The sequence below is a fragment of the Synchiropus splendidus genome, chromosome 1 (assembly GCF_027744825.2).
Source record: "Synchiropus splendidus isolate RoL2022-P1 chromosome 1, RoL_Sspl_1.0, whole genome shotgun sequence".
Lineage (NCBI taxonomy): Eukaryota > Metazoa > Chordata > Actinopteri > Syngnathiformes > Callionymidae > Synchiropus > Synchiropus splendidus.
In genome coordinates, this window is record NC_071334.1 from 48,485,094 (window position 1) to 48,500,577 (window position 15,484).

General features: G+C 43.8%; 1 protein-coding gene across 11 annotated transcripts in view; it reads left to right on the forward strand.

Moving 5' to 3' along the window:
* The window catches only part of dab2ipb (DAB2 interacting protein b), a 141,111-nt gene that overhangs the window by 107,827 nt on the left and 17,800 nt on the right, over nucleotides 1-15,484 (forward strand). For all 11 annotated transcript variants that reach the window (XM_053853982.1, XM_053853983.1, XM_053853984.1 and 8 more), the window contains 3 exons: nucleotides 1,831-1,984; nucleotides 4,400-4,498; nucleotides 6,522-7,076. In XM_053853982.1, coding sequence (XP_053709957.1) covers nucleotides 1,831-1,984; nucleotides 4,400-4,498; nucleotides 6,522-7,076 — 808 coding nt within the window. The remainder of the gene's footprint in view (nucleotides 1-1,830; nucleotides 1,985-4,399; nucleotides 4,499-6,521; nucleotides 7,077-15,484) is intronic.

Genomic DNA, 15,484 nt, shown 5'->3' on the forward strand with positions numbered 1-15,484 from the left:
CTCAGACACGCGAGAGATCAACGTTTAGCTCAGTATATGACTTATTTAAATATCATCCATTACACTCCTCATATTTCTGGTTTCAAGTTCAGTCTTGAGGTATTTGTTTGTTTTTTTTTAAATAGAGCAAAAACAGAGAAATAAAATGAATCATAATGTGAAATGATCGTTTTGATCATTCCCCTGGACTGAAGCGACATCTTCAGACATTCAAAGTAATTCCGTCTTGGTGTTCCGTCTCGATGACTAAGCACTTCCGATTCAAAATCTGGAAGAGACATGAATCATCAAAGCTGTCAGTGAGATTTTCAAATGGTGACGATCAACTTACTTGAGATGAGCTACAAGATGTGCTTTGATGTTCAGATAAGACATATTGGTGTGAGACTCTAAACTTCTTCGCTTGGTGAGAATCACCTGCCGAAATGTGCCTTTGTAATCTGCACTTTAAAGAAAACTGCACATTGAAGGCCAATGCCTGAACACTGTTTTAGTTGTGGGTCATGATATTGACGTTTGCGGTGTTATTGAAGTCTCCATATCGTGAGAGCAAATGTCATGCAATGCGGGCCACGGTCAAGGCCTTGTGTTTGACATGATTTAGAGCAGAAGTTTTCAACTTAGCCTTCAAAGAACCATGGTGGTGTAGTTTTTTGTTCCTATCCATCAAACACACATAAGTTAACCAAATTGGTGTCAGCTGAAAGAGTAGCACCAGATGGACATTCACCTGAGTGCAGTCTTCTAACACCAGGTTCAACTCTGTGCTTCATTGGCTGGAACAAAAACCTGCACCACCCTGGCCCTTTGAGGAATGAGTTGAAAAGACAGCAATGGAAGAACAAGAGATGAAGATACTGAGGTTGCCATCCCAAGTGACTAGAAAGGTTTGGACACGGGGAGAGGAGAGACAGTGTTGGACCAAGAATGTTGGATGACAACCAGTGATGTTCATGGATGAATGAAGGCATGAGCAGAACAGGTGTGACAAGGGATGGTGATAACTGAAGGAGGCTCAATAGTTTGTCATGATCACAGAGACAGAACCCGTTTTCACTTGTAGCTCATGCCAGTTGCGTTCAGTCTGTTTTAGAGAGAAGCTCCTGAAGAAATTTGAAAGTGTTTGAGTTGACTCAGACTCAAGCGTCACTTAAGTGAGTGACTTAAGTGTCTCACACTTAAGTATCTAGCCATCATGTGTGAATCATTATTCTGTAATGATCCATAAATACAGCAGTTATTTAATTGCTATTCTTGACTTCCATAACAGCTGGAAGGTTACACAACAGCTTCATCCCCGCAGTGACGAAACGGCTCACTTTTCTAAAATAAACAGCAAAAAGTAGGACGACATCAAATACAACAAGCAGTGGAACAAACAGAAGGATTAGTTTGTCAACCTCGGCAGCTAAAAATGGACACGAATCAGGCTCCTTTTTACCTTCAGGCTATTGAAACTTTGGTGTGGAGCTGTCAACCAACACTGCAGTGATTTTGTGCATTTGCTCAATAATCCAAATTCCACACTGAGCCGCTTTATCACTTTGATGCCAGTTATTAGTCCGCGTGAGTGGTCGGAGCTCGGCTAATCGATGACATGAATGGCTTCCTATTTATAGTGGGGCTCTGAAGACTTCCTGCCTTGTCATGCCTTCTGTAGGGTAAAAGCCAGTTCAGCGGCGTGCGCTGTTGTGGGCAAACGGATATAAAGTCGAGCCTTTTCTCCTCATCACCCTTTCATCCTCGCAATGAGCAGTCGCTAATGTCGCCACACATATGCTGCCGCTTGTGAAGTGACTCACTTCTCTCCCTCTTCTACCCCACTCGCAGGTCTCATCTGATGCCAAGGCTGAAGGAGTCTCGCTCCCATGAGTCACTGCTCAGTCCCAGTAGCGCTGTGGAAGCTCTGGACCTAAGCATGGAGGACGAGGTCATCATCAAGCCCGTTCACAGCAGCATCCTGGGGCAGGACTACTGCTTTGAGGTGAGACGCCCATCATGCTGTGTCATCCTCAGACGACACACTTGGCTTTATTGGTTTCAACTTGCTTGTTTGCTAATGGCTGTGAAATGTCTGGAGGGAGGGAGACAAATGTGGCGTTTGGTAGACCAAGTGCTGCATGTTGGCAGGAAGGCAACACATTTAACTTGACATGTGAGATGCATCGTAGCCTGTAATGACTGGTAACTGCATAGCTAACCCTTCAAGTCCCAGTCAAAAACCATACAAAGGACAATGGATGAGGAAATAATCCGGAAGTGTGGGTCCGTGCACTTTCAGTTTGAATGTACCGTAATCGCTGGGACAGACCCCAGCCTTCCATGACCTTCCATGACATTTTAGCTGAAGCTATCATAAGAAAACTACGATGATCATAACAAAAGCTTTTTATATGATGAACTCAAACACTGAACCACTGCATCTCTTGTTGGTCACTGTAACAAAGTGAGTGTTTGGCGCCCCCTGGACTGGTAGCTGCCACAGTTGAACCTTGTAGTCGGAAGTCTCCGTCATTCAGTGTGTTTGATCCCGTCTGTCATTTCTATCAGCAGTCAAGTCGACCCAAAGATCCACCCCTTGAAAACGTGACGTCAAAGTCGTTCGACAGACTGACACAAATGAAGATTTTAATTAATGAGTACATTTCCCTGCGAGCGTGAGGAGGTGTGTCAATAACGTTTTAACAAAAGTGGTGGCTCATTTTCACAGAAAACTTCCACAGCTCTGCTTTCAGATGAAGGGTAATTACAGCCCGCCATCTGATGAAAGTGCCTTTTTCTTTACGGCGACAGTGGGGTTCCGTCTGGTTCGGCTCCATTTGTAGAAAACATATCGAGTCGTTTGTTGCGACTCGGCGGTATAGACGTTCAGAAGACTAAAAAGTAGCTTATTATATCCAGAGTAAGTGCGTCGCTTTCGTTGCTTTCAGTCTTTTCACAAAATGGCAACATTTTATGGGATATTCATGAGGAAACTGCTTTATAGGAAATCATACTTTTCACTTTGCTGTCTTGAATTGTTATTGAGGCTTTGGCTGTGAAATGTCAGTTATAGGCCAGTGCTTTATCTCCACTCGCTGTCACCACACAGCAGCAGTCGCCTTTGTTTTCATAGAACTAGATGTTAAATCAAGAATCTATCATATATTTATTGTATATGTTCATAACTGCTACTGAAATATAGATACTTAAATATAGCATACTAGCACAAGCATAAAGTCACAATGAAAGTATGTTTATCTCAATCGAAGATGTGCTTCCAGTCACACCTGATAATATGGTGGTGAGCTCTCTTGGAGACGACAACAGAACCAAACAATAACCTAAAAGAAGTCAATAAACTAAGAATAAAAACAGCAGTATTACGCTTGTTCCCACAACCTATTAGTGTGACGCTGGTACCGGTGTGTCTCCGGTGAGGTCACGCCAGCAAGGCCAGATCATGGCGTGGCACTGACGCCTGACATCTCAGCAACTCGTAGCACCGATACATCAGTAAAAGGATTATGCCTCTACAGGGGAAGGTAAGCAAACCGAATCTCAAACTGCTACATGTTTAAATTACTTTTAGGGGACAGAATAGCGTTAAAAATGAAAAATCTTCAAGAAATTCTAGCAAGAGAAAACGTAACCAAGATCAGGCCTGGGGTTACTGTGTGACAAAAAGGGGCTCAAATTTGACTGGTCAGAGATGAAGGCCCAATATGATGATGAAAATATACCAAATACTACACATATATTCCAACTCTTATTTGTGCAGGCGCGAGATTGGGGTTAGCGGCATCCATTTTGCACAGATTCAACATATTAACACACCTTCCCTCTTCACCAATAATAGACACTGTTCGCTTCAAATGTCTCCAGTGTTTTAACTCAGTGATTCAAGGGAGCAGCCGAGTTATTCCCACTGCTGCTCTCGATACATTTTACGCGGCGGAGTGAGAAATAGATTAACACATCTGATCTGCTGTTGTCGACTGTTGTGAGCCCAAATCATCACTAATCTCTATTATCCTGCTCATTACATCATCCCGTCTCTTTTCATGCCATTTCTGGCTCTTTGTTCATCCCAGCTCCTCTGTGAATGTTTAAAACCTCGCATAAGCTGGGCAGCCTTCATCTCTCTCATCTGTCCTCACAGGCACTAGCTAGCTTGTATTTTCCAACCAGTGGATGTCTCTGTTGCGTGTCTCACCCAGATTTAGTCAGCTAAATCTGTAAATGATTACATGACTAGGAAAGGTGTGACTCGAGAGGATGGTCAAGGTGAGTCAAGGGTGAGGACTGCCTGTGGCAACACCTGATGCCAAAGCACAAAGATGAAGTTGCGACATTATTGTGTACTGTGTTGTGTGTATTGCATATGAAATTTTGATTATATATTTTCTTCCTCTTGAAGGTCACCACTTCTTCGGGAACAAAATGTTTTTCCTGTCGTTCATCAGCCGAGAGGGACAAATGGATGGAGAACCTGAGAAGGGCAGTTCAGCCCAACAAGGTATGACTTAAGCCTTGGAAGGGATTTAACACAACTTGGAAAGAGTTTTGTAGTTGTTGAGTAGTTGTTGTCATCAGCCAGATTGGCCAACATGGAATGGAAAGGGCGCAGGGGCTCAATGTGAGGTATAGGGATAATATAATATGAGAACAAGGTCGCACCAGGGACCTGTTTCAAGAAGCTGGTTAACCAGTGAGAAAATCAGATGCAAGGGTTGTCCAACTCCGAGCAAGAGAAATTTTAGGCTTCTGAACGGGGGTCAACGTTTAGTTCAGTCACCACGGCAACACATGAAACAAAGAGTCGCTCCTTCTATTGATGCAATAAGTGAAAAAAGTGCCATCTGAAGTGTTTGCAACCGACAAAGCTCACCTGGTACAATCTTAAGATGAAATTTAAAAATAAAATAAAGCATAACTGAATAAGAAGCAAGTGTGGTGTAGCTCAGCCTGTCTTCTACAAACTGCGTCCATGGAATACAATGCAGTTAATCGCCATTGTACACATTCATTAAAGAGCAGTTGACCAGCGACGTGACAGTTGAAATTAAAATGCAATATTTAACTATGACTTCAAAAGCAGGACAACAAGATTTTTGCCCTTTTCTTTGTTTGTCTGCCCCCCTCTGCATCAGGGTCCTCTCCAGACGGACACTTTTCTGCACAGTCTTGGTCTGCTCACAAACAGGTTTCATTATTTATCCCACTGCAAACAGCCATCACTACAAAGTGGAGAAAAAGAATTCATGGGCATTTTAGAAAGGTTTGCAATTCGGCTTAAATTTCACCACTCATGGTCCTCAACTTCAGTATAAAAGTGAACTCTGACTACACAACTCACGGCAGGAGAAGAAGAGCTCCATCAAGGACATGGAGCCACAGACTGAGATATGAAATGAGGTGGTGGGAGGGTTTCCACTCAAAGTCAAGGTGTATTCTCACCGACCATCATCAGAGCAACTTTCTATCAAAGTTTTTGGCACATCTTGGAAGCCCCAGCCGAGCAAGATTACTGTGTGCCGGGTCAAAGGAAGCAGAAACAGATAAACAGTTGAGGAAAAGGTGTGACCTTCCAATGAGGTCGAGCACTGAGGTTACCGTTCAGAAGGTCATAGAATACCAGCTAGCATTTACAGGATTATATTTAATATCATTCACTCTGCACACAAGTCCTCTGAACGTGCCTGAGGGTCGTGAGAGGGGAATCTGCCAAGGGGGAATCCCAACAGTCCATTACAAATGGCTACAGATTTGTCAAACATTGCTTGACCTACAGGTCAAGAGGGTCATTTGCTTTTGTAGCAAAACACACATCTCATTTTCACCTGTGAAAAAATATCCTCGAATAAAAATTACCAAGGTTTATTCATATATTTGAAAACAGAATAGTTGGACCGAGCTTTGACTGCAGTATTTTCTATTCACTAGAGTTAAAAAATCTGTGTATGTCAACGTTAATAGCTGACCACACGATTTCATCTTTGAAATCTATTCCTAAACATTTTAACTAAATTACATGTAGCGTTATTGTCCTCAATGACTTTGCTTGACCTGTGTGTTATTGTCTTTGGAAGATTGATGACTGCAGTCTCAGCTGTATTGATCCTCTGCTGAGTCATTTTTCCAAGAATGAGAGCTCATAACGGCCGTGCGCTCAGGCTCATCAGCTTTGTTATTGGTGTTTCAAACTGCTCGATGCAGGAAATGAAAGTCTAAATCATTTCATGTAATTGTTGGTGTCGATCTCCCGTAGATCGGATATTAGCCAAATAAACAATAATTCAGGTGCACGCGAGCTGTTCAGGTGTGAATGATTCACTTAGACTCATTTTTCTCAATGTCGATTTTCAGGTCCGTCCTTTGGCTGAGGTATTTGTTGTGGTCTGGTCGAGATTTACTGTTGTATACGTATATACAATTCCAGTGACAACTACAGTACAACGCATAGCACTTTTGGGTTTATTCTCGTGAGTGACTGTTTAGGATATTAAAACCGATTCACCACTTGATATCTCCGTCTCCAGGACAACAGCCGGCGAGTGGAGAACATGCTGCGGCTGTGGATCATCGAGGCCAAGGACCTGCCAGCCAAAAAGAAGTACTACTGCGAACTCTGCCTGGATGACTCACTCTACGCCCGGACCACCTGTAAACTCAAGACGGATAATGTGTTTTGGGGAGAGCATTTTGAGTTCAACAACCTTCCTGCCGTCAAGAGCATCACGGCACACCTCTACAAGGACACAGACAAGAAGAAAAAGAAGGATAAGAACAATTACATCGGGCTGGTCAACATCCCTGTGGCAGCGGTCACTGGCCGGCAGTTTGTAGAGAAATGGTATCCGGTCAGTACGCCCAACCCTCCGAAGGGAAAGACCTCAGGACCTATGATCAGGATCAAGGCCCGCTATCAGAGCATGAGTATCCTTCCCATGGAGCTGTACAAGGAGTTTGCAGAATACACCACTAATAACTATATGCTGCTCTGCTCGGTGCTGGAACCTGGGATTAGCGTCAAGAACAAGGAGGAGATGGCTTGTGCGCTGGTGCACATCCTGCAGAGCACCGGCAAGGCCAAGGTAGGTTTATTCCAGGTCTACACTCTCGGTGGACGCACAAAAACACAGCTTTTCTCTTCATTATCCTGCTATGGGGTGCTGTCGAGACATTATTAGGTTCAAGGAGGTTAACTACATCACCACTGCTTGCTCGGGTGGTGAACCCCTGACCTCTACAGCCGTAATAATGCCAAGACAAAGACCAGTGAGGCAGGTGATTTCTTCATGCCGCTTCAGCTTCTATTACATCTTTCAACTGAAGCTGATCCCGGACAAGAATCCCGGGAAGTACTTCTCAGAATACTGATGCAGGAGAACAATATAGAGAATCTCTGTGGCACTGCAGAGTTTTAGAAGCTCTGTCCCTCCATAACAACAGGCAGCTTGTCGGTGAGGTCTCTCTTATTGATGTTAGTTTTGGGCTGTTTTTCCTCAAACTAAGTGTTTTGTTTGCCAAGTTTATCGCCTCTAATTAATTCAAAAGAACAATTGCTTTCCTTCTCTTCTTGCTAGACAACATTGCATTGTTTTTCGAGAGAATGGTAATAAAACACTGACGGAAACACTGCAATGTCACTTTCAGAAAGATGGAATTTGCATTTGCCTCGCTGTGACCTGAATTATTTCTTCCAGAATGCAGTAGGAGGTTGACGGAGTACCTCAGATAATTGTTTTTCTGATACTAGTCACTTGAGAGAGAGCTATTGATATATTGAAAATATTCCCCATTTTTTTAAACACAAAACAATGTCAGAATATGAATGTATGAAAATGAATTCATGTCTGTTTATGGGATTTCATGTAGCACCTTCTTAGAAATAGAGGCTGCGGTTGAACCCCATCCACAAGCTGGTGATGGTTGCTGGGTTCAGGACGCATGACGCAGAGAGTGTGGGTCAAGTAACGCCGAGAAATAACTCGCGCTCGGTTGTGTTTGACTGAGCGGTACCGTGAGTTAGACCCAGTCAAGTTTGGAAGTACGCCATCTAACTGAGACTCTACCGCCTCATTGAAGCACATTCATTCACAATTTGTCTGGCACTTTGTGGGGCTTCCTCTGATAAATCTCTGAGGTGAGCAAAACTGCAACAACACATATGGAACAATATATAATAAACACAATGATTGCTTGAAGTTTTGCTGCTTACTAATATTGCAGTCTGTATCTGGGTACTATAGACCAAAGAGTAGACCACAACTCATACCAATTAATCGACTTAAATGTTCTTTTTAGTGACTTCGGAGGAAAATCAGTTTTGAATATTAGGTTTGAGAAACTGGTTATATGCGCCAGACAGTAAAAACATGACTTCAGGACAGGAAGTATATGTTGTTTCCCATGAGGGACCACAATTGCTCCAAGTTCCTTTCATCATACGCACTTATTTCCCTGCCAGTGGTGTCTGCTCCACTCGGCAGTCTGATGGTTCCAGCTCAGCGGATTGATCTGGGAAAGCAGCTCCAGGGAGACTCAGTCGTGTCTATAATTACTCTCGATTAATTCCTCAATGCAGACAAGTTTAAAGTCATTTTATTAGCCTACTCTGCTTTCATGTTTCTTCCTGGATGATGATTTGCAACGGCTTTTATAGAAACTCGTTGAACCAATTTTCAGGATCAAATTTTGTCTTCAAATAACAATAAAGTAAAATAAAATACCAGACTGAGAAACTCAAACAGAAATGTTCATGACTTTAGCTTTTCTGGTCCATCGTTTTCCTTTTCCTTTGAGTTGCATTTACTGCCCAAAAACAAATGTGATTATTTGAGTTGAGTTAACTCTGTCTCTGTCTAGATGTTTGCTTTGAGGCTGTTCATAGTACAGAGAAGGTCTGAAGGAGCTCCATTGTGTCTTTGTGGACCTGGAGAAAGCGTACGACACAGTGCCAAGAGAAGAGTTGTGGTATTGTATGAGGAAGTCTGCAGTGGCAGAGAAGTATGTTGGAGGTGCAGGACATGTATGGCAGGTGTGAGACAGTGGTAAGGTGTGCTACAGGTGTAACAGAGGAGTTGAAGGTGGAGGTGGGAGTGCAGCAAGGCTCAGCTCTGAGCCCCTTCTTGTTTGCCATGGTGATGGACAGGTTGACAGATGAGGTTAGACAAGAAGCCCCTTGGACCATGATGTTTGCAGATGACATTGTGATCTGTGGTGAGAGCAGGGAGCAAGTGGAAGATAATCTAGAGAGGTGGAGGTTTGCCTTAGAAAGGAGAGGAATGAAGGTTAGCCACAGTAAGACGGAATACATGTGTGTGAATGAGAGGGAGCCAAGTGGACAGGACAGCAATGTTGTATGGTTTGGAAACAGTGGCACTGAGGAAAAGACAGGAGGCAGAGCTGGAGGTAGCAGAGATGAAGATGCTGAGCTTCTCTCTGGGAGTGAACAGGATGGATAGGATCAGGAAGCCGTAGATCAGTGGGACAGCACATGTGGCCAGGTGTTTAGGAGACAAAGTCAGAGAGGCTGGATGGAGATGGTTTGGACATGTACAGAGGAGAGAGAGAGAGACAGTACATTGGTAGGAAGATGTTGTGGCAGAAGGTGGAGAGGAAGGCCAAAGAGGAGATTGATGGAGGTGGTGAAGGAGGACATGAGGTTTGTAGGTTTGAGAGAAGAGGAAGCAGAGGACAGGGTGAGATGGAGGAAGATGATCCGTTGTGGCCTCCCCTGAAGAGAGAAGCCCAAAGAGAAATAATCTAGCATACACCAAAGGATACTTCCTAAGCTTCGACAAGCCTCGAATCCTGTGTGGCCAACTGCTCTCGAGCCAACGCTCTTAGTTCGGTTGAAACCAAGGACAGAGACTCACCCCCACCTTGGTGAACCAGGAGTGCGCTTCGCTTCACAAAGATGCTGCGCTGACTTGTTGTTGCTGATAAATGGCAAAGGTTCTGCTGATGCGCATCTCATTTAATCAGAGGAGAGCAGGTGGAAGTTGGTTTCTAATTGCAGCTGGCTACCGTTCAGAGACTGCAGATTGTTGGAACGTTAAGGTGCTTAGTATGCATCGCATCGCGACTGTGTTTTCTTCCTCGTGTCACTTTATCACCACATAATTACAGTGTGTACTCGGCATGGCTGCCTCCTGGCCCCTCCACCTCTCCACTTTGCTCTCTCCCCAAATACTCCCTTCATCTCTCATTCACACCTCACGGCACACGAGTTCAGGTTCATGACGTTGCACTGGAGCAGGCAGGCCGTTTAGATGCGCAGCTGCAAACTTGACGCACACACTTGCACAAGCGTATAATCACAAGACATTAGCAGGTAATTACAGGTCATTTATTCGATTTTACGGTTGAATAGGGAGGGAGCACAGCCTTATTAAGATGAATGCGATTTGAGGTGGCAAGTGTCTGGAACACTGCACACGTATGAAGACGGCTCTTGCTGAAGTAACAAGAGCCCAAATGAGTATCAGTATGTTTATTGGAATAGTAGCTGTGTCATTTCACTAGATGTACTTTTTGGGAAAAGGAATACATGGTGATGAAAACTCGTATCTTTATTTCACCACATCCTTATTGTCTTAACACGCTTGGTCTTTTAACTTTGTCTTCAAACTTCTTCACGTTATCGCTCTGAGAAATTTGTCGTGACAAAGAGTGCAGACACAGACAGTTAAACAGCTTCCCTCTATGCAGAGAAACTCCACCATCTCCTCACACTATGACCCTCATGAGAGACTCATCACGCCCCACCCATCACCTGCCTGACCTTCGCCCTCATAGTAGGCGTTACACATCACTGAAACTCACTTCTCCCTTTGACCATTCTAATCCCTCCCATTGACATCTACCAAAATATCAGACGGCTCCATGCATATCTCAAGTCCTCTCTACTTGGAGCGAGAAGCAAAGGACACCCTGGAAATGTCACCAGTCCGTCACATTAAGTTCACACACTGTGCCTATGGACAATGCAGAGTCATCAGTTGACCTCAGCATGTCTTTGGGCTCGGGAGGGAACCAGAGTGCCCAGAGGAAACTCACACATGCACAGGGAGAAGCTTGTATTATAATTCCTTACAGCCTAGTCTAATGAAGAAAGGAAGCACTCGTGTAAGGTGGACAGGAAAAGCATGTAACCTCATGAACAGTCAGCACATCATGTTCATTTTTCTGTTCATCAAGATGCTGGTGTCAGGGATGACGCTGCCACTAACCCTCTCAGAGGTCAAGTGAATTACGTGAAGCCATCTTACCCAGAGGAGCGCAAAACCAGTCGAGTCTTCAGTGTCACACTAATATGTCATTTGTGGCAGGAAATTATGTGCGTATGTCCAGCTGAAATCGTGTGCCGTGCCGAGGGTCTCACGGCAATGTAGCCAGGAGAGAGCTCATGTCATCCAGGCACAACAAGGATTCACAAATTTTACTCCTTTTTGACCTTGAGGGAAAAAAAATAACCACGCCAAGCAACTTCCTGGGGCGAGCTGTGGCCAAGATAAGTCCTCCTTATCGTCACTCCCAACAGAAGAGGCCACTAAATTAGAACACCATGTTCCAGAGGCTTCAGGGCGATTGAATCAATAACAGTGAGGATTCTTGCCGGCAGTAGATATGGCAGATTTAAACAAAGGTGATGTTTTTGCAGGGGATGTTGTGTTTACTGCGGGATTTCTAATGTTGTCGTAACAACAATGACATGGCCTCACATTACTCTGCTGGACACAGGTACCAACCTTTCTATGAATTTCTATCACTTCACATGTTGCACCATGTGAATAGGAATTACGCCATGGCAAGAAAAGTAAAAAAATATATTTTGAAATATGGGTTTGTGGAAGTATGAGACTCGGAAGACACACATTTTCACTTCAATCAGATGACACTTTTGTGTAAGAACCCGTCCGCTGAAATCCATCGTCATAATAATCTAGCGGCCAAATCAGTTCCTCCTTTAACCGCAACAAAGACAGCGCTTCCATTTCTATTCAGCCTGCAGTCTTCGCTGTCAGCCCAATGTGACCCTGATAGAAGGAGCTGCCGGTAACAACCCCCGTAATACTAGCCCTCCTCCCTGGTCTACAGAGAGCGAGAGGAGGCAGAGAGATGGAAAGATGAGTAGAGGAAAAGGATTTGGAATGGCTGAAGTGGTTCCTGTTTTCCTCCCCAGGAGTCTTTAGTCATCCTTGGCCTGAGGCTGGACGGCAAGGCTCATCGATCAACCTCACTGTTAATGTGATATGGTTCTTTTTTTTTAACTTAAACGCTTAGAAGGTTTGGCAATAGAGTCCGTACTGATCAACCAGTCCATCATCGATTGCAAATCCAGAGATTTCCAGAGAAGTGTTGCACTATGCAAAGTGGATATGAAGACACTCAACCCTGCCCCGGTATAACCAAATAAAACTGTACAAATCTCACTCAAGGCACTAATATTGCAGTGCAGTCTGGATGTTTTGCCCTCTTGGCAGTGGTATCACGCTGGTGTCGCGTTAGCAGCTAACGTCGATGGACTATGTTGCAACTCCTGTTTACATGTCTGGATATTTATCGGTGTGTGTATTAGATAGAAATATTTTGGATTGTTAAGTTATACACGTCCCAGATTTGCCGTTGATGGGTACTTCGAAATACTGTTTTCATGGGGTTGCTGACTTCGGCTAGAATTTCAGTGCACATGTTGTGAACACATAGTTGCTATTGTATGCTACACACGCTTCTTCAATGAGAGTCTGCACTGCACACCATTTCTACTCGTATGGTACATTAGTTGCCAGACTGTCTGTGCATCGGGGAAGTGCGCAGAGAACCCAGTGCAGGTAGGGTTGAATGGTGACGTCAGAGGAGGAGCGTGAGTGAAAGGGGAGGTGACGTGATGAAGTACAGTAAGTGGAGTCAGAGGGGAAGATTCAAAGGTGTCATTGGGCTAAAAAGGATAGGAGCAGTTAGCGGATCAAGTTCGGGACACCAGAGGGTTTGACATGTGGAGAGGAAAAGAAGAGAAGAGGAAAACTGCTAATAATACTTTCCTGATCAATATCACAGTAGTCAGCATTTGTGGGAACATGTTCAAGTTACAATCTCTTACATTCTGCTCACCGTTTAGAAGTAATATATCAAGCTACACGCCCCAAGACAAGCCTATAATGTCAACAGAGATTTTTTTATTTTTTACTTTGCAATATCATTTTGATTTGCTCCACTCGTCATCTCTGCTCGCAGTGAGGTGAAATATTGCCGGATTGCGAAATAGCAGGGTTCTGTGCCCCATGCTGATTTGATTGTTCAGTGTGGAGTGGCGCAGTGGATGAGACTTTATGAGTTTATTCTGGCAACTAAGCCCATCGGCTGCACCGGACTCATTTCACTCGCCACTGTAGTCTCATTCCAAACTATTTATTAGATCTGATCAGACGTGGCGCACCATCCACCATCCTCCACGTCTCCTATCACCCGGCTTCATGCAGAGTGTCTTTGGTTTATTTTTTTAAACTCTTTTTTATTTTGAGACGCGGCTGGGTTGATGAGATGTGGCAGCGATACAAAGAGTGTTCTACTTCTCCTTATTAGCATGGAAGCTGAGGGAGAGGAGGAGGTGTGGTGAGGGGTGGTGGGATTGAGAAGGCTGATGACAGGAGGGGAAATGGAAGGAAGACTCTTTGAATACATTTTGAGGGCATGCAAGTAAAACTTATATAATCCGACCGCTCTGTGTTTCAACCGCAGCCGATAAAGATCATCCTTTTCAGAGGTTGTCTCATTGTTTGATACATGATACATCATTTGACCCAAAAGATTCACTCAGAAATGTTTTGATCACAGACTAGCATCGCAGTCAGTTGAGGGATGCAGTAGTTTAGATTCCGAGAGTACGTCATTACCGAACAAGTACTAAAAGGTGGAGGAGTGATGGATCAGTCCTGAAGGATCAACAATTGATGGTTAAACTTGGGGAAACAACCTTGCACTTATTTTAATAGTCAAACTTCATGCAACTATTTGATGTTGGTTGTGACTTTTTGGTGTACAGTGAAAAACTGTCATACAATTCATGGCTGCATCTCAGCTCTGGACCGTTCCTTTACTCCGCCCTTTGATCCGAGAGCCCTCTCTAATCAGGTCGGGATTTGTCTCGCTTCGCTGGTTACATAAGAGGTTTGGAGCAGACCGCGGAGGGAGGGGTGAGCCAGGACAGTGTGTAGCTGATGGTCAGAGAACAACTTGGTAATTGGAATGACATTTTATCCCAAAACATTAAAAAAATGCTTGTGCAGTAAAATGAAATGTCAAGACATCTTGGTGAAGTATTTGTTGTTTGACTCCATGAAACAAAGTTGAACGAAAACTATTTCAAACAGAAAACATTAACTGAAGCAGATGCCATTTGGCAGAGAGGATGATCACGACCTCAGCTTTCTCTTATTGCCTTGAGACAATAGAAGCATGCTCTGAATGAAAAGACTGACAAGAAAAGAAATCATTTGTATTCATTTTATGCCCATGGTGATATCAGAGCTAAGCCAGGAACCCAAGTAATGTGATGTTTGAAGTTCATGGGCAAGTTAACAAACCTGAGATTCATACTGTTGCAACAAGATCGCCTTTAAAATGCGGAAATCTTGACTGGTTGTGGCTTTGAATGTTTTAGTTTCCCTGAATATGAGTAAAAACTGACAGGCTTTGTTTGGATTTAGCTGATGTAATGTGGAGCTGTAGGTAAGCAACTTCTCATCTTCGAGTTTCATCTGTCTTGTTCAGAGTCTTGTCCCACCTGCATATTCAATGGACCTCATTACTAGCGGGGCGGAGTCATTCTCCAAAGGTGGTAGTCCTCAACTGATGGTTGACAATTTCTGCCGTGTGTAGCGCGACATGATAAGGCACTAATGTACAACTAATAATGCACTGTATGCACGCAAAATGTACGCAAAGCAACCATCTGGCAGCACAGACTGGAACCCAGGTGTAGAAATCAGTGGAGTCTGATCAGCGGAATGGGATCCAGCTGCACTGCTGTGAAGCTGAAGAAAGAAGGAAACAGGAAATAACAAAATAAATGCACAAGAGAAACGAAACATGACACTGTAAACTCCAGGAAGTTTCAGTTGCTGGGTGCTAGTGTACGTCCACTGGCCATTCCATTGAGAGTCACTCCAGGACCCTATTTTAGCAAATTCTTTCCAAAAAAACTTACAAAAAACATGTATGTAGAATCTGAGACATGCGTATCACCCACGGATAATTAAACGTGTGAAACAGGTTTGAACCACAGGCACATAATGTCCTGACTCCACATGTTAATCATATTCTTCTTTCTAAAAGGACTGAATTAATAAGTTTACCTAAGATCAGATTAGATTTAGATGAGGAATGAAAGTAAAAACAGAATCAGCGGATGGGTATCCTGACAGCACACCTTCGAATTACCTGACAGCCAGCAGACAATACCATCTTCCAGACCTACGTATGTAATACAGAGCTG